This window comes from Clarias gariepinus, chromosome 3 (assembly GCF_024256425.1).
Source record: "Clarias gariepinus isolate MV-2021 ecotype Netherlands chromosome 3, CGAR_prim_01v2, whole genome shotgun sequence".
Classification (NCBI taxonomy): domain Eukaryota; kingdom Metazoa; phylum Chordata; class Actinopteri; order Siluriformes; family Clariidae; genus Clarias; species Clarias gariepinus.
Window position 1 is genome coordinate 21614874 of NC_071102.1, and position 18801 is coordinate 21633674.

The following is an 18801-nucleotide window of genomic DNA, read 5'->3' on the forward strand; positions in this document are numbered from 1 at the left end:
TGTCATGTCTGAGCTTTTTGAAACTATACAAATGGAGCAAGGTTCTAATTAAGCCGCAAGCAAAACTACAAGAGTAAGCATCTAACAGGTGCTTGTGCACTTTTTTTGTAAACCTGACCTGAACTTTGCCATCAATGAAAGAGAGAGTGGTTTGCTTTGACAGAGGCCAGACATCGTCGTGTTAGTTTTGCCCGAGGAGGCAGCCCTGCAGCAAAGTTTTGGGTGGGTTTTGGCTTGTGTCACTTTCTCGGCTTTCTGCTGCTTCATGACATCACCTGTGAAAGCATGTGCCACTCTGAGCTGGTTGAAAGAATTAATCATGTCCTCTGTCACGAGGAATTAGTGTGTGCTACTAGGGGGCAGACTAAACATTTCATTTGCGTTTCTCAGTTTTAATTGATCAATCTTATCATTTTAATTCATACACATTTACATTTCATACAGACTTAAATAACTCTCTTGATTGTGTAAAGATGCTTTGCGACAATGTCAATTGTTAAAAGTGCTATACAACAAAAATTGAATTGAATTAATTACCTTTTAGGATGAGGATGATTGCATAATTGGGCAGGTGATGCCCAATTCATTCAGATAACTCCATACTGTATAAACGTAAACCAATAATCAAATAATATATGGAGAAAGTAAAAAGTGCTCAATGACTATTTATGAATGTGCAGCAAGGCCATGAGACAAAGATGCATTTGTAAGTTATTACTTTGATATCACTGGGTAAATTACTATTTAAGATAAAATGTCATATCATATGCCTGTATAGAAATATGTATAGTTTCATGTATTATATTTCTAGTACATAATGCTCTAGTACTGTACGTAATTCTGATTGATTGATGTTTCTATTATAGACATGGACGCATCTTTGCAAAACACAATTCTCATCACTCGAATATACTAGTGTAAGGCATACACCTTATTATTATATTAAATACATGTAATCATTATATCTAGTATTAAAACCATTTTTGTCCAGGCAAGTTGCATGTAATCATTAGTAGGTTATGTCTGCTGTAGTTTTGCTTACATTTGAGTTGAACAGACGGCTGAAGTTTGATTTTAGACAACATCCTCCTGGTGCGGAGCTCAGTTTGAACCCTTCAGGTTGGCCCCTCTTTTTTTGTTATTGTTTGACAGGAAGGTTAAAAGATGAAATTGTAATTTTAAGACACCGGTGTTCTATAAAGACCACTTCTATAAATCACGATTTAAGGGTGCCAGCCAAAGGTGTTAGTAATATCCAGCTAACTCAATGTCATATTATATTTAATATGACATCCTCAAGCACTTCATGTGTTCAGCTACACTGGACATTGGACACTTTTCAAATGTACTGTATCTTTGATAGTCATTGCAGAACCATAGGAACCCATCTGGTTTCAGCGTTATTACCACAGAGCTGGACCACAGTGTTCTCTATAGCCTCGAGTTGCTTTGGCTGAAGTCTGTGGTAGAAAACATGCTGGAACTGATGTGCTGATGTTTAAAAGCTCCTGGAGGTTGTTTGTTGTGAGCTGCAGACTCAGCTCTACTCAGTTTTAAAAGGCTTTGAATCAGGCGTAGTTGACCGAGCAGGAACGGGTTTGATGCAACGTTTAAGCAAGTTAATATGATGTTAAGCTAATCACTTCTCCTCTTCATCGCATATGGTCCTCCGTTTCTCAAGGCTAATGTGGAAGCTCTGCCAGATCACCAAGAGAATTCTCTGCAAAACTCTGGGGGTGAGTTTTACAATTCATGCAACCTTTTTTTATAATTCATGCAACCTGTTTTTCTGTCTTATTGTACCTAATAACGCTGTAAAATTAGGGTGAAACAAGGGAATGACTTTCGCTCCCAGAGCTTCTTAGTGAAGTCAAGCCCTAAAGTGCCCCTGAAGATGCTACAGGTTTGAGGAAATTAATTAGAGGATCGTGCGAAAGTCTGTCACTATCTTCATGGATGAAGAGATAAGAGTGCCACCATCTTGCCAACAGCCCAACTGGGTCCTATTTGCGCTGCTTCTATGAGAGGTTTGTGCAGGAAGTGGTCTGTAGTCAGCCTTTCAGCAATGTTTAGCTCGAGTGGTTGGGGATTGCTTAAGAGTTGTGGTTCTTTGGATTCCTTAACCGACTGAAGTGTTCACCCGCTGGATATTTTTGGGTTGGGGGTACTCTGGGAGAAGCTGCAGCATTGTGCTCATTGTGTTCTTTGAATCTCACATGGGGCTATGATAAATGTTTTAGACATAATAGTTCCTACGGTATTATTTTCCTTCGGAGGATCAAACTGACATGATAAAGCGTCAGCTTGTGGTCCTTTGACCCTGTGACGATATTCCCCACGGATGAACTTTCTGAAGTGCTAATAATAATGTAACACTTGAGTGATTAGGAAGAGGCTCCCATGTGTTTAATTATAAAACAATGTTCCCACTCGTACACCATTTACACACAGTAATGCTTCGGTCGATAACGATGTTTTTTAATTAATTTATTTTTTTTATTAAGGACTATTCCGTTGCTCCATCTTATTCCCTACATAGTCCCTATTATGGAACAGAATTGTAATGCATTACCCGTGCAGTTATTCATCAGTTTGTCATTTCTTTAAGCACCTCATTTGTAATGGATTGGAAAATAGAGAATGAAGCTCACAGAAACTGTAATTCAGAGATTTAATTCAGTGACCTGACACTGTGATGAAAACCGTTTCCTGCTTGGCACGCTTTCGAAAGAATATCAAGTTGTGAGCACTACACAAATCTAGCTGTGTGAATATTCTAGCGGATAACGATGTACAAATAGGGGATTTAGGGTGGACGGATAGGGTAGCACCTTTGTTCTCTTGACAGCTGCAACTTCAACTATTTAAAAGACACTGGTCTCTGTCCACCGCTCAATCATGAGGTCTGGCTGACACTAGTACTGTACACTGTGTCACACTGCCTTAGCTGGTTGTCAAAGCAACGTGATCAGTGTTCTTAGCATGTGGCGGCTTTGGGTGGAAGTCCCGCTCGGCTAGAGGTGACGGTCAGACCGAAAAACTTTCACACATGCTCATTAAGGGGTAAAATAGTTTTAAGCCTCTGTTGTCCTGAGGCGACATCTGTTCAAAGCTTTGGCTTGGGAGTACAACTGAGGAAATGTGAAGACAAAGTCCCTGAGGCAGACTGCTGGTGACCAACATCAACGTTCCGGCAAATGCTGCAACAAAACTGGTGCCACAATGAATCTTGTCATCTTTGCATCTTGCTAGTGTAAGGAAGTTGAGGTCGCTCCATAATGTTCTGCCCAGGCTTGCACCATGGAGAAGTCACTCCGGCACCGTCTCAACACAACAAAACACAACACGGCAACACAGGAAGCAGCACATGGGAGTACTGTATGTGTAACCGTCCTCTAACACAGATTCCAAGGACAGTGTTTGCTTCCTTGGACTTGCTGAAACCCAATACTTGAGACATTAAGGACTTTCTTTAAATTCCTTTGCTGTGGCCAGGCTTTTATTCTGCAAGAACATTTTGCCAGTAGGCTATTAATTCCCTTTGGCTCTGTGAAATGTTGTGTTGTAATGTAGCAGACAAGCAAAGCAGAAGCCTGTGTCGATTTTCATTTCGCGTGCGTTTCTGTGAATTCATCTGTCATGCAATCTGTGAACATTACAGGGTAGTAAGGAGAAGAGGCGTTTCTGGACTCGGTTGGGGCCCAGGGCAAAAAGATCCGCAGCAGGCTTTTCCAACCAGCATTCATCACCATTATCTTATAAACAATATATAAGTTTGTCAGCCCTCGGGTGGCCCTCTACTGGCCTGGGGCCCCAAGCATTTGCCTGCGTTGCCTGGTATGGCCTTTTTTAGTTGTATGGCTAAGTCCTTTTTAATTGTTAATTATAAAGAGGACGCAGGACGGCAAAATACACCCAACGACATCAGGAAACAATGGAGGATAATAAGTAGTGTGCTATAACGGTTCTAATAAAATAGTCAAGAAATGCCAAAGAGGAAAGTTTGGTCATACTATCTGACATCACCCAAATGAGGATGAAGGATGGAAATTAAGTCTGGTTCCTCTCAAGGTTCCTTCCTATTGTTTTTTTTTGCCATGGTTGCCCTAGGCTTGTTCATCAGGGACAAAGCGATAGATATAATTGATTCCTTTTTCCTTACATTTTTCTACTTTATATCCATATTTTTAAATTCTGTAAAGCTGCTTTGCAACAATGAACAATGAAGTCCTAAACAAACATAATAAAAAAGAGGAAAAGTTATCTTTCTCTCTTTCATTACTAGCCTTACTAGCTAAGAAAATCAACTCAGCTTCTTCGTTTCTCACGTGCATACTTATTTGGTAAATGATGTCGTGCCTAACCATTCGGTAATCCTTCCTATTCAACACTCATTATTTGTCACCATGTTTTATGCACCACCAGCAATTGAGCTGAATCATTGTTTCTCCAGTGCTTGGGAGCAGATCAAATGAGATGTTAAGTGCTTCAAGAGTAACATGCTTGAATGGTTCTGTTTGTAGAGAATCTTTTGAGGGCTCTGATAAAGTGAACACGTGGACGTGCAGGGCAGAGGCTTGACTACGGCACTGATGAACCAGCCCATTGAATTTGGAAGAATGTGGCGGACGGATGTATTATTTGCCTGTTAATTAACCACTTAAATGCGTTACTGATGAATAGGAATTGAGCTGGGCATTGGAGTTGACTAAACAGGCTTCAAGAGAGCCGCATCGAAAACAAGTTGAAGGTAAAGTCTAATGTAAGTTAAATTGGATAATGGTAAGGTAAATGTAAATCTAAAAAAAAAAAGTGGGTTCTGCAGACTGTCAGAATGAAATGTTTTGTTTAAAGGTATTAATATGCAATTTGTTCAGAATAAGAGCCTTAAATTGCCATTCATTACAAACCCTTTAGGCACCCTAGCAGATAATTTTACAGGATAGAGACTTTTCCTGCTCATGTTTACATTCTTGTGAGGGATTTAGGCCCTGCATGATTTAACTCGATTGATCTAAATATGGAAAGCTTAGGCATTTCCTTTACCACCTACTCCCGTTTAAGTGCCGTCGCCAAAACGACATAAATTGGTTGCAAAATAGAGCTTAGGTTAAAACTGATATATGAGCCAGGACATACAAAACCATACATACGCTACTGTATGTTACATATGTACGTATAGTGCTTTAATGGCATCCTAAGTGCATGGCAAGCAATCTTGATATTCTCCAAGGCATCTCTCCTAGCATATTGTCATTTTTCATAGGATTTGCTCAGTTCATGTAAACGATCACAAATTAGAAATTTATTACTGTGGTGGGACAAATGGCCATAGATTGGCCAGCGGAGCAAGGCCTTTAGATCCCAGATTTCAGGGGAATGTTTACACACGCTTTTAGCCAAGGCTGGTCCAGGGATATTCTGGGCCTGTTATCTTGGGCTGCCTCGACATGAGTTGGAAATTGTGGAGAGGCGGTGTGTATTAATGCAGGGCGTCCTTCTTTAAGAAAGTGACGCATTCATCTTTTATCAGTAAAATGCATTTTTTTTTTATTTTTGGTTGAGTAAAGGGAGGAGGTGTGTGAAGGAAGGGAGACGTTCACAAGCCTTAATTGCAACTTGACTTCTGGCCTCTTATCTTTCATCAAGGTATCCTGACTGTTACAAATACAATACAAATGTTTTCAATTCATGGCATTCGTGGATCCCCAAATAATTCCTGCACTTTACCTTTCTTAAAAGCAGAAAAAGTACTTTATTTAATGCAGTTTTTTAAAAATCTTGTAAGTTTCTGAAGTTGAAAATCAAGCTGAGTAATTGCATGACTTGAAGTAGCTTTAAATTACAGGGGAACCAGAAACATGCACTGCAAACCTGACAAATTATCTTGTAAACATAAACATGCAGTGTGTGTGCGGTGTGTGTGGTGGAGTGCACGGGAAGCCACAGCAGGCCATGAACTGGAGGCAGGGCCACCACAAAAGCCCAGGGTCAGAGAGCTTGTAAAATGATCCTTATACTTTGAGAACATCCTCTGTGCTTGGGGTCCTACTCTGCCTCGTTCTCCCTTTCACTCTCTCCCTCTCTGTCTTTCCCTTACTCACTCAGAGAGAGAGAGAGAGAGAGAGACACACACACACACATACAAACATGCACGCACACACATTCCTTTCCAGTCACTCTGAGGGGCAGGCACAGAGCATGCTAGAAGTCTAAAGCAAAGAATCCTGCACAGTCGCTTGGTCACAGACACAACTGAGTTAGAAGAACAGGAGAACGAGTGAGAGAGAGAGAGAGAGAGAGCACCAGGGGAGGTCAGAGGACACAGTTCATACTCTGCATCTCTTTATGGACGCCTGGCTTCAGATCCTCCACCACGCAGTGTCTATGTAACAGCTGTCAATGCGTACTACCACGTGCACAAAACTTTGCACAAGACGCAGTTTTTTTTTCTACAAGAGGATACACCGGGGGACAAACGTTCTACACTTTAAAAGTGTAAGGATACAACCAGACGAGCAATGATCTCGACATGTTCTTTCCCAAGGAGGTCCCACTGCATATCTTGAACCGCTGGACATGCAAACACACTTCTGATTCCAGACTAGTGAAAGCAACAAGATAAACCATTCCAAGATCTGCTTGACATCTAGCTCTGCATTCCCTGGTGCTGACATGCTCTGGTGGACAGTCGCCTATCGCTCCCTGTGTTTAGCGGCTCTGCTGGTGGTGGCCAGTTGCGCTGTGGGTGAGCAGAAAAAGACAGCAGATGAGGGATCACGCAGCTCCTCTGGGAGGGCCAGCAGCACGGGCAGCAGTGCAGGAGGTTCTTCCAGTCGCCGGTACCACAAACTGCAGCATGGCCAATGTACCTACACCTTCATCCTCCCAGAAGGCGACGGGAACGCAGGTGTGTCCTGCCGCGAGACGAAAGCAGGCACTCAGCAAAACGCCAACTCCCTTCAGAGGGATGCTCCTCCACCTGAACCTGACTACTCCAACCAGAAGATTCAACAGCTGGAGCACATCATGGAGAACTACACACAGTGGTTACAGAAGGTACAGTAAAGCTGTCTTAACAACACCTGATCTCAGATTAAACCGCACAATGAGTTACCACTTTGTCGCACATAGAAACAGTTGCATGATTCCCAGAAGCTATTTTGGGAAAGGAAATCCTTCTGCAAACTGTGGTTCTCAGAAATAGAGATTTTAGTGCAAACAGTTGCTCAAGTAAGTCATCTGTCCACAGATCCTTCTTTGCATTCGATGCAGCGGGACCATCTCTTATGCTTTGAACTGTTAAGCAGTGTTAATAGACGTCTCCCTGCTAGGAGAATAAATCTTGTCCCATGCTATGACACGCATTGTAATCAATTATTTTTAAAACAGCAGTTGTGTCATGAATTCAAACTGTCAGACTGTTGATTTATACATATACTACTGCGCTTGCATCCGCTCCATGTGGACTGATTCGCTTGACTAGTGCCTGATTTCACAGATGTCTAGGTGGACTCCACACGTTGCAAGTCTGTTGCTTGGTCAGTCACCCAGGAAACTATTTGTATACAGTTTCTCTAAATACATGAGGTCAAGGAGAGCATCGCAAGCGCTTAGAGAAAAGAGCTGCTTTCATCTTAAGCTGAGTCACTGCTTCATGAATGTTACACTCATCCAATTAATCATAGTGGACATAGTTGCTTATATAAATATTAATGAATATAAAAAAAAATATATGAATGTTAATATATGCCTAGGATCCAACACACTAAACAAACTCAATACAAATGCTTAAATAGTGTGACCATTTACAGCATCAAACAATTGTCTCAATTATGTTTAAATAATGATTATTTTAATAAGCGTGACTTTTGGAATGATTTCTACATCAGTCTAAGTAGAAGTACAGCTCTGGTCATGTTTAAAGTTTTTTGGTGGCATGCCAACTCAACAGTTGAGGGATAATTATTTCTTTAATTAAAATAGACCATACTTTTAATACCTTTAAACAACCATAAAATACAACAACAACAGCAACATAATAATAATAATAATAATAATAATACATTTTCTGTAATTTATCAACTAATATGTGTCCTCATACACCCAACATATTAATTAATCAATCAATTTATTCTCTTTATATATTCTGATATATATAATTTTATATACATATATGTTATACCCTAGATCTTTTTTCCTTTTTATTCTTACCACACTATACATGGTTGACGATCTGTAATTGCAGCTGCAGGTTTGTTGTTTATTAGGTTACTATTCTCGCTACTGGATGTTGGAAATTTCCTTCAGGATGAATAAAATTTCTATCTATCTATCTATCTATCTATCTATCTATCTATCTGTCTGTCTGTCTGTCTGTCTATCTGTCTGTCTGTCTGTCTGTCTGTCTGTCCATCTATCTATCTATCTAATAACAATAATACAGGGCAGCGTTGGTTCAGGTGGTCGAGACTGCGGGTTGCTAATTGGAGGGTCAGGGGTTTGAGCCCCCCTACTGCCTGGTTTCCACTGGTGGGTCCTTAGGCAAGACCATTAACCCTATGCCCCATACAACCCCGGCGCTACAGGCTCCCAAGCCCGGTTAGAAAACTGGAGTAACACCTGTGAAAGATCTTGAGGATGAAATAATCCAATGTAGCGACCCCTAAGATAAAAAGGACAAATCCCAAAAAGAAAAAATTAAATACTATTATTATACATTTTTTACTTATTAATTTATTTCAATTTATTTGTACTTATCTTTATCCCCCAGTCAGGTCTTTATTTTTTATTTATTTCCAAATCACAGACCATTTATGGCTTATAAAAAAGCAACCCAATGTGTTAGTATGAATAACACACCCACTGTTGCTCTCAAGACACACAGGCATATGAGAGAATGTTGTGTTTGTTGATCCTATGATTAATTGCCCTTAACATTATCAGCTATCATTATCTTTCCCTGAAGCCGTAGGTTTATAATCTCAGCAGTTCGGTTCAGTGGTAGTGCATCTATACGTCGTGTATATATTAGGGGGAATGTGTAAACACTGAAACGTACTGTACTGTAGGAGCAGCAGTAGATGTTCGGGGGTGAAGCAGTCAATGACTCTATAATGTAGGCATTCTGATGTTGTTGTTTTAATCTTCTGATTTGAAGCTGAGCAGAAGCAGAAGCAGAAGCTGAGTGCAGCGTGTGTGACATGATGATTAACGACAATGTCATCTAAAATCCCTTAAATCCTTAAGTCTTGTTAAAAGCTCCTGCTTCATTTTAACTACATTCAGTGAATTTGCATTTTTTTCTTTTGCACACTATAAATGTCCAGTGGAATAATATTGTAATATCATATTTCGTATATTATTTGATTTGATACAATATATTTTAAGGGAATTCATATCATCCGTTATTTATTCCGCCCTTATCTCTAAAACATACAGCATGAGCAGAGTTTAAAGCACATTTCAGATAGATTGGAGGCTTCCATTAGTCCTTATCAGACTAAGTGACTACGACTTTGACTCTATACTAATAAGAGACTTTACTTCAGATGTAGGAGTGTAAGAGCTCCAGGCAGGAACGCTAACGCTATAATACCTCCTTATTGATGGAGGCTGAGACACAACGATCTTTACCATTTTTCATTCTACAGTACACACCGCTGGCTTAAAACACACCCACACCAAACCTAAATGCCTTCATGTCTTTATCTGCAGCTGCAGATGGAATAATTTCACTGTTAAGCTCAAGGATTTGGTTTGGTTTTTTAAGCTAAATGAATTATTTTAGCACTTTGGAAAGATTTATTTATTTGCTTGCTCAGTGTTTAATGTTATGCTCAGAGTTATTCGGTCATATACTCATTTGCATCTTTGTTTCTTCAAGCGTAAACTCAGTTCTCCGAGAACTGTTTAATGAGAGCAATTTCACAACAACTACATGTTGCATTAGGAGTGAGCTGAACCCCGCTCCCGCTAATTCGATACTAATTACACGAGTGGAACATGAGGATGCACTTAACATATTTTAGACAACGTGCTTAATCACACAAGATTAAGTGTTCCAGGCCGCTCTATCTATCTTAATCATGGACGCCCTGACTCTCAGCGAAGGACCGAGGTGGTTCTAATGCCACTCCGTCTCTACTCTGATGAAAGGTAGAAGATAGCCGACTGTCTGTGGTCTGATGTGGAAGGGAGGGAAGGATGGGACTGACCATCAGAACTGAGCACATCACTTACTCTGTGGAATTCTGTCACGTTGGGGGTAGAAGACGATCCTGATAACGTGGCCCAGTCGAATCCGGCTTCTGTTTGTTCAGGGATTACTTAAACAGAGGGAATGGCCTGAGATTTAAAGAGATCTTTTGTGGATTAAACAATCTTCTGCAACTTAGTACAGGAAACTAGCCTATTATAGAGATGGCACACTGCAGTATATTCCCTCTAACCTCCCAGACGTTTATACTCTCTCCCTCTTTTTGTGGATGTTTGATTTGTGATCAGATTTGATTATCTTAAAAGTAAAAGCGAGAACATGAAGTAAGTTTGGCCTTTGAAGCAAACAAGTCCAGTTGAAGTTTATCTAAAACTAAAAGTATTCAGTGAGACACTGAAGCTTGGCTCGGACTGCGGTTCGGCGAGAGTAAAGGCCACGAGGACATGTGGAAGTCCTTGGGGGAGTGTAAATGATAGATCTTTTCCAATCTGTCGTCAGAGAAAACATTTCGGAGAAGCCTGTTTAGGAAAAGAGGGAAAGCGTCGCACTTTGAGCTCTTGATTTAAATACATCAATTTGAACCCTGACCATGTAAAATCCACACCGTCCGGCTTCTCCCTGGACGCAGGCAACGGCTGCTAGTGCAAAGACAAGAGGTTAATCCCGAAGCTAGACAAATGTCGTCTCCCGGTTCTCCTTCATCAAGTCCTTCTCACTCTTTCCTCGATGCTCCGGAGGCCACACAGCATGGCTTAAAAAGCCGAAGTTGGACCAAGCTATTTTCGGGGTGACTTCCTTTGCATGAAAGTTTGTTTTTGCTGATTGTGCTGGCCAAAGCTAACAAAACCGAGCGGGGCAGAGCTGTCAGACGCTCATGAGACTCAAGTGCTCTTCCTTCCTGTTTTTTAAAGGAACCAGAATAGTGGCACATTCATCACAGAAGCAGTGAATTGTGCCTGTGCTTCACGTTCAATCCCCACAGAAGGTGAAAGTAAAACAGATCCCTGTACTTAGTGTGTCGGGGGAAAAGCTAAGAAAATAAATCTGTAGCTATGACATTTTCTTAATGCATGAAGAAAAAAAAATCAAACCCGGGGTCTTATGTATTTATCATTTTTCATGGGAAAAAAAATGGAGCATTTATAGTAAACACTTGTAAGTTGAAAGCCAGGCCAGTCTTTTTACAAAGACAAAGAAAAAATTGCATATCATTTTAAGTTTTTTTTTTTTTTTTCTTCTTCCTAAGGTCAAGCAAGGACCTAAAGCTCTGCTCTGTAATTCAATATCTCAGAGTTTTTCCAGGTCCTCACGCACGAGCCACAGGCACTCTTGCAGCTAAATATCTTCTATCACTTATAAATAAATTACTTGCTAGTGTGCATTCTTTTCTTTTCAGAATTTCAGAGTAACATTTGCGGAAGTCAACTTTCATTTATCTCTTGTATCTCTCACCAGAATGTCTGTTGAAAGTAGCGTGAGTTTTGCAGTGTTTTTGGCGTTCCCGCATCATCAGAGGATATTCATTTATTATCTTTTTTTCTTCTTTCTGTTGAGACATGTGTTAAGAACAAAAGGGATAGTTATAGATTTTTATCTAACGTTCTCATAAATAACAGCTTTGCAACAATAAATGTTGTAATTCCCAGTGACACGGATCGATGAGACCATCCTAAACAGTTCAGCACTTTGTTCTGAAACAAAGGATATTGTTTAGACACTAAATCACTCCGGATTTGGACTTGAACGAGGCTTTTCGATTTGATTGCGTAGCCTTTAGCCTATTTGGGCTGGAGAGGAACCTTATGAAAGATTAACATGCTTATGTATCTCACACACACACACACATTTTTTTCAGATCATTTGACATTATAGATGGATAAACGCAAGATGTTTGAATTGATGTTTTCATAAATCATATAATAGCGGGTTTAAACTCGTGTAATCGCAGTGTAGAGTTCGGGCAGCTCCTTCAGACGGTGACTGGGCTCCTGGTCAACAGTGTTGCAAACCCTGGCAATGTTCTTCTGTACTGATGAAATGATTTCAGGAGGTGTCAAAAATGACGATGATTTGACCTTCATTTAACCTCTGTCAGCAACAAGCATTGCTTAAAAGTTCGAGCTCTGACGTGACCTCCTTCCACCCTTTAATATCAATCTGATTATAAGCTCACTAAAAGCCTTCCAAGGTGTTTGTGCGTGTTTCTTTTATATGTGTTTTCTCTCCTTTATCAGCAGTGGCACCGTCTGTCACATATAATAACGTCGTATATTTAAAAGCACTGTACGGAGTCAGCTCTAGTCCGCTGCTCTGGAGCCGTTTCCCAGCGGGGATAGGCTCATGCAGATGTTCGGCACACAGACTCAAACTTCATCTGCCTACACTCGAATTCAGGCCAAAGGTTTCAGCAGGACGTTGTTTTACGGTGTCTATGATTCCATATCTCTTGGACTTTTCCACAAGTTTACATCAAAACCTCACATTTCAGATGAAAGGGAGTGACCAGGCTCTCAGGCCAGGCAGATAAATAATGAGCAGAAATATAATCTTGCTATGGGAAGACATATGACGGGTTAGTAAAGGAGAAGGGAGGACAACATCGGGATGAGCATGTACAGTAAGTGTAAATGTCTAATACTGCATTGTTTTAGTGATTTATCATAATTCCATCCATCCATCTGTCCAGGAACCTCTGTAGTCCAACTAGGGAACATGGAGGCCAATTGTGATAATTGTGTTTATTCCCATTTTATTCCCTTCAGTCAACATTTTCAGACTACAGGTAATTTGGGATGCACACAGACCCCAAGATGGGAATCGAACCCAGACCCTGGAGGTGCAATGCGACAGTGCTAATCACTAAGCCACTGTGCCACCTTTAATCCCAAGCTTTTCTATACTTATACTTCTATACTTAAGCTCAGAAATTTCAAATTCCTTTCTAATTAACTAGGTTAAAAAGCAACAACTAACACACATAACTTAAAGTTGTACACTAATATAGAGTATGGAAGCTAAGAGACTACTTGGGAATTTCTGGGAGGGACAACAATTTAGCCAAAGTCTTTATCCTTTCCTGATAACGTCTCTGGTGATGAATCATATATGTTGGCGCCATCAACAAAACTTCCTAGGCCCAGAGATTTCAGTTATGAGCTGGGGTGTTTTCTTTTCACACATTAAAACTGTCTGGCAGGCATCTTCGTTCTCGCTTGATGAAGTATATAAATGTGAGGAAGTTTTGTGTGCTTCTAGAATTAGATTTACTGTATATAGAGGAGTTTTGTGGTGCCCTGTAATGTATTTTGATCACCTCATTCACCTGCCATACTTCTAGGTAATGTAGTAAATATAGTTCCAACAGTTAGACAAGTTCTAGATGAAAATACCTAATACATCCAATGCTTCACTAAAAGAAAGGGGGTAGAGTTTAAATGAAAATAAATAATGTTCCTGTCACTGCTGTTTTTGTGTCCCTGTGCTATTGTGCCTATGATGCTATGAGTCTATAGCAGCGACAGTTACATTATTAATGATGATCGATGCAAGAACTCTCAAGTTCTCACTCACCTGTTGTTGAGTTGAGTATCATTATTGATAAAGTCAGAAAAGTGATTTGCTTAGCATCTTAAAGGTCACATATTTTACTAAACTATTTTCAGAGTGTGTCTGAGAATATATATATATATATATATATATATATATATATATATATATATATATATATCTGTGTCCATTATATATATATATATATATATATATATATATATATATATATATTTAATGGACACAGAACCCGACACAGGAATCAAACTCAGGACCTGAAGATGCAAGGCCACAGCATTGAGGCCTTGTATCTCCAGGTTCTGAGTTCGACTTCCACATCAGGTCTGTGTGCATGGAGTTTGTATGTTCTCTCAGTGCATGGTGGGTTATCTCCAGGTTCTCTATGCAGATCAGGCTAACTGGTGTTCCTGAAATTGCCCGTAGCGTGTGAATGTAGACTGGAGAACATATATTACAGTCATACAAAATGGGAATCAATGTTCACTATTGGCCTCCACGGGCCCTGGTTGGACTACAGAGTTTCCTAGATGGATTTATATACTGTATAAGTTTAATTATAATTCTTTTTTTTTTTTTTGGTGCACATACTGTACGGAGACCTGCCTGAATGTCTAAAAATAACTACAAATCAAAGATCGCTCCTTTTTTAAGCCTATAACTAAACCCCTTCCTTCATTACCCCAACCGTATAGCACATCTCTCAATTCCTAGCCAACATTATGTTCGACACGTCTGGGCTCTTGTCCAAACTTCTCACATTCCACATGGCACAACGGGTACGGCGGGAGCACCAACTGGAGATAATTGTCGATGGAAAAGTGGCTCTCACACCTCCTCTTATTCGGCACAAAGAGCGTGCTTGGCGGTAATGGTTGGTGACAAAGGTCAAGCCACATTTTGCTATCGGTGGGGAAGAATAACTGCGGCTTCAAACAGGCTGCAACTGTTGGTAATTTGGCCTGAATTGCCGCTGTGAAGGGGGCTCTTTATAGTAATGATCTGCTCCTGGCAGCAGAGGTAAGTGGTGACCTCGGATTTACAAAAAAGCAGAAAACGTCTGCTGGGAAAAGTGATCCTGAGATGAGTCGAAATGAAAAGCTACCCATTCATTAAGACCTTGTGTTATATAACCCAATGAACCACGTGCATGAAAAAAGAGCACAGGTGTCAGCCTTCATAGGACAGCCTTTAAATTGTACATTTTGCTGTGCATTCCTCCTGATAATACAGACGGAACACGAGGATTTTAGGGCTAATGCATTTCCCACACACCCGGACGCAGAGAGGAGTGTCTACTGTATATGAGTGAATAGATCTCTGCACAGTGTCCGGTGCAAGGTCAACTTCCCGTCAGAAGTATTTAAACAATCTTATATAGCAGAAGAAAGGGAGAGCATGGTGTAATTTGAAGACCAAAGGTGTTTCTTTTTGGCAGTTTCTTTTAGAGGATTTGTGAGCTGCAATTCTGTTTGCCTGTAGGTCTCTAACATTTTATTGCTCAATCATTCATTTCTTACTTCTAGCCCTCTTTATATCTTCTGCTGTCTTGTTCTTATCCCTGAGTTTATCTTGTTTCCTTCCTTCCAATATATTATAATCCTCCATCTTCTATAAAAGCATGTGTTTTTTTCACATCAACTTAAACTATAGTTATACCATGTGTTATGGCAGTACCGTATAATACCGAAAGCATTCCAGCTTTTTTTTTTCCCCGCAAACTGTAGTCGAGGAACCTATTGTTGCTGGGCTGCTTCAGCTCATTTGATCTCCTGTCTATTTGTCACTGTGTGTATAGACCCATCCATCACACTCTCATTCTGCAAAAGCAAAAATAAACACCGGTCGAGTGCACAGAAGGACACAGCAATGGTGACACCAACATCAGAGAGACCCTACTAAAGAACAAAATGTTCATGGAAAAAAAGAAAAAAGAAAAAAGAAACAATTTTATACGGACTCACACTTTATTGTTATGTTCTTTATTTTGAGACGCAGGTCAACATCTAAATAGTTATTACTTGAAGTTCTGCTTGTTTTACATGAAAGAATAGCAAAGTGCATAAATAAAGCAGAAAACATGGGGAAAAAAGTGACATAATGCTTACTTACTGCCGTGGATTTGTTTAAATTTTGGCAAAAACCAAACTGGAAAAATTCATAATATTTTCTTTTCGCTATAAATTCCAAGCATAGGCTGGATTGTGGATTTCGTTTCCCAGCACATTATCCCCTACATGTTTTTATGTGGTGTTTTTTTTTATTATTTTTTTTTATTCCCTACAAAGTGGAATTTGGTAATGTAAGCGCTCCAAGAACTTTCAGGACTGGTGGCATTTGCAACCTTTTTTTTTTTTTTTTTAAAGTTCTTTTCTAAATTTAAATGTTCTGGCGATGTACTCTGGATTTATTAAGTATTTCAAAAGGAAACATCTACTGAAAAGATCTGGTGCTTTTGAAGCTTTAATAAGCTTAATATTTACTTTTAGGCAGTCTTGTATCATCCAAAGGTTAGTGAGTCTGGCTTTGTGCGCGATCTGTTTTGCCAGCACTTTCTCTCTCTCTCTGTCTCTCTGTCTCGCTCTGCATCTGCTACCACCTCGAGAACATATACGTCATAAATTGTGACGAAGGGCTACTGGAATCTGCGCACTAGTCTTTGTAGTGCTTGGCTGCAGCTGCATCGTTAATAACTGAACATAAACATCTGTTGATGTAGTCCAGTTTAAAAAAGAACTGGTCTCCAGAAAAAGCAATGAAGTGACCGAAAAGAACCGTTACAGCCTGGTGTTCGCTAGCTAAGCAAAATGTATTCGCTTGATTTAGGATTTCTTCTGGATATCCGTAGTGGGAAGTTTATTCCAAAAGATTCAGCCGGTGACACCACAAAGCTTTAGTGATTCCGTATCTGTCAGTTCATCACGACTGTTCAGACCGATCTCGGCCCACTGACGATGACCCTTTACTGTTTTACATACATTTTACTGTTTATGTTACAAACCCTCCCTACATAAACAGTTTCCAAACGTTCTCTTTCGGTGCTCTATTCTGCTTTCCGGTTTGATGAACATGCCTGTCAGCAAGGTCTGCAACTTCAGAAGGCTTTATCCAGACCCAGGGAAAGAGTAATGCATGCTTCATCCTCCAGCACTGTTTGGGATGAGGCAAACATAGCCAAAGTCTGATGTAAGAGACTGTTGACGTGATCATTTGCTGTTTGGGAGAGAGAAAAAAAGAAAGATGAAAAGAAGAAGAAGCTAATGGTCCACAACAGACCTGATGAGTGGTTTCTGCTTGTAATGAACAGTACAGTACATTGCACTGTGTTTGATTATTAAATAATTTAAGCATCAATAGAAAATCAGATGTGTTTTGTGTGTCACATGATAGAAGAAGATATTCTGAAATTAAATCATTTTGCTGGACGGGTCTCTAAAAAAGTCTCCGGTGACATTAGACAACTGTGAGGGTATACTGTATGATGTCATAGTAGTGCAGATGCTTTCGTCCGAGTGCATCGGACTGCTCTGTGATCAGCAGTGATAAAACATTTGGTCAGCTGGCTGATGGGAGAGAACAAGTGGCAAGTTTATAATGAATGTATAGTTAGTATAAACTGGATATGCATACATTAAAGCATATAATGCTGTGCTGGCTAGAAAGTAGCATCTTTTTCCAAAGCGCTCAAGCCTTTAATTTGAACTGACAGACGCCCGGCTGGCATCTTTTGCACTCACAATGTCTCCACATTTTACTTTAAAGTGAAAAACGTATAGAAAGAAAGAAGTAGACCGGCGAGAAGGTCAGGCGGGTTTCCAGTTGGTTTTGTTTGTTGTTTTGCCTCCGCATTGCCTTGGATGGGTGATAGCATTTCCTGTCCCACACGTCTAGACGCACGGCAATTAATCGCACTAATTCACAGAACAACAGTCTGTCATGCTCAGATATAAGGGGGCTTTAAAGAGTGTTTGAAACTGGAGGATTTGAACAAATATACAGTCATTCAATCTGGTCTGCAAAATATTAGTCTACTGTCAGTGTGATTTTACATGATAGGCCGCATCCAGCTCGACTCACGGAGTAAACACTTCTGTGTACTGTTTTGCTATCGTACTGTAAAAAAAATGTTTGAGCTGTGCACAAGAAATGTTTTGTATGTCAAAGATTTCAGCTCGTGTTTTTTTTTAACATTCAGCACATTCCAAATTGATATTGCTCGCAGGAACTCCAATTAAACATCCTCATACTGATATATATTAGCAATCCAAATCCCTGTCTAGACGAGCTCTAAAGCTCCACATAGACAATATTGATAAGAATAACAAGCAGAAGTGCTCCTCACACTACCAAAATAAAAAGGAAAAGTAAACATTTCCTTTGGATTCGGTTCTCTCATTTCTGAGAAAAGGGTATTGAGTCAAAGTAAACATTTATTCGTGTTCCTTTAACGTTTTAAAGAAGTTCCCTTTTTTTACATACAGGAAATAAAAAAAAAAAAAGCTATTTACTTTACTATGCATCTTGCAGTATTTTATTTTATTCAGCACAAATCTGGCCCATCCTGTGTTCCTTAAAGTAGTTCGATATTACATGGAAAGGTTGTTGCTTTTGAATTAAACAAAGGAGTTGGTTTATTGATAATAATCTAATAATATAATTATCAAATTTATTTCATACCTCTACATTTTTTAATGCCGTGCATCTTATAAAGTAATTTAATCTTATTTTACAAAAGTAAAGTTCTGATGATGACGGCATTTAAAGACTGAATATTGCATTTCTCTAATAGCTCTAATAGTGTCGTCGTTAGTCATGTCATGTGAGTTTACATGCCTGGATTTTGTATTCTCAGCTGTGGAATTTGTCCTGTATAACATCATCATATAAGCTTTAGAAACAATGATGTTTAGAGATTAGATATGTCAGGATGGATATCAAATTTATCATTTTAATGTCCATGACTAGGGTTCAATCCTGTTTTCATTTGTTACTCCTTGATTAAAATGATCTAAATTGTC

The 18801-nt window shown here is 39.7% G+C and overlaps 1 protein-coding gene across 1 annotated transcript in view; it reads left to right on the forward strand.

Annotated features, from left to right (window-relative positions):
* Positions 1-6127: 6127 nt before the first annotated feature.
* angpt1 (angiopoietin 1) overlaps positions 6128-18801 on the forward strand; it is a 66132-nt gene continuing 53458 nt past the window's right edge. The window contains exon 1 of the mRNA XM_053493007.1: positions 6128-7059. Coding sequence (XP_053348982.1) covers positions 6676-7059 — 384 coding nt within the window. The 5' untranslated portion in view covers positions 6128-6675. The remainder of the gene's footprint in view (positions 7060-18801) is intronic.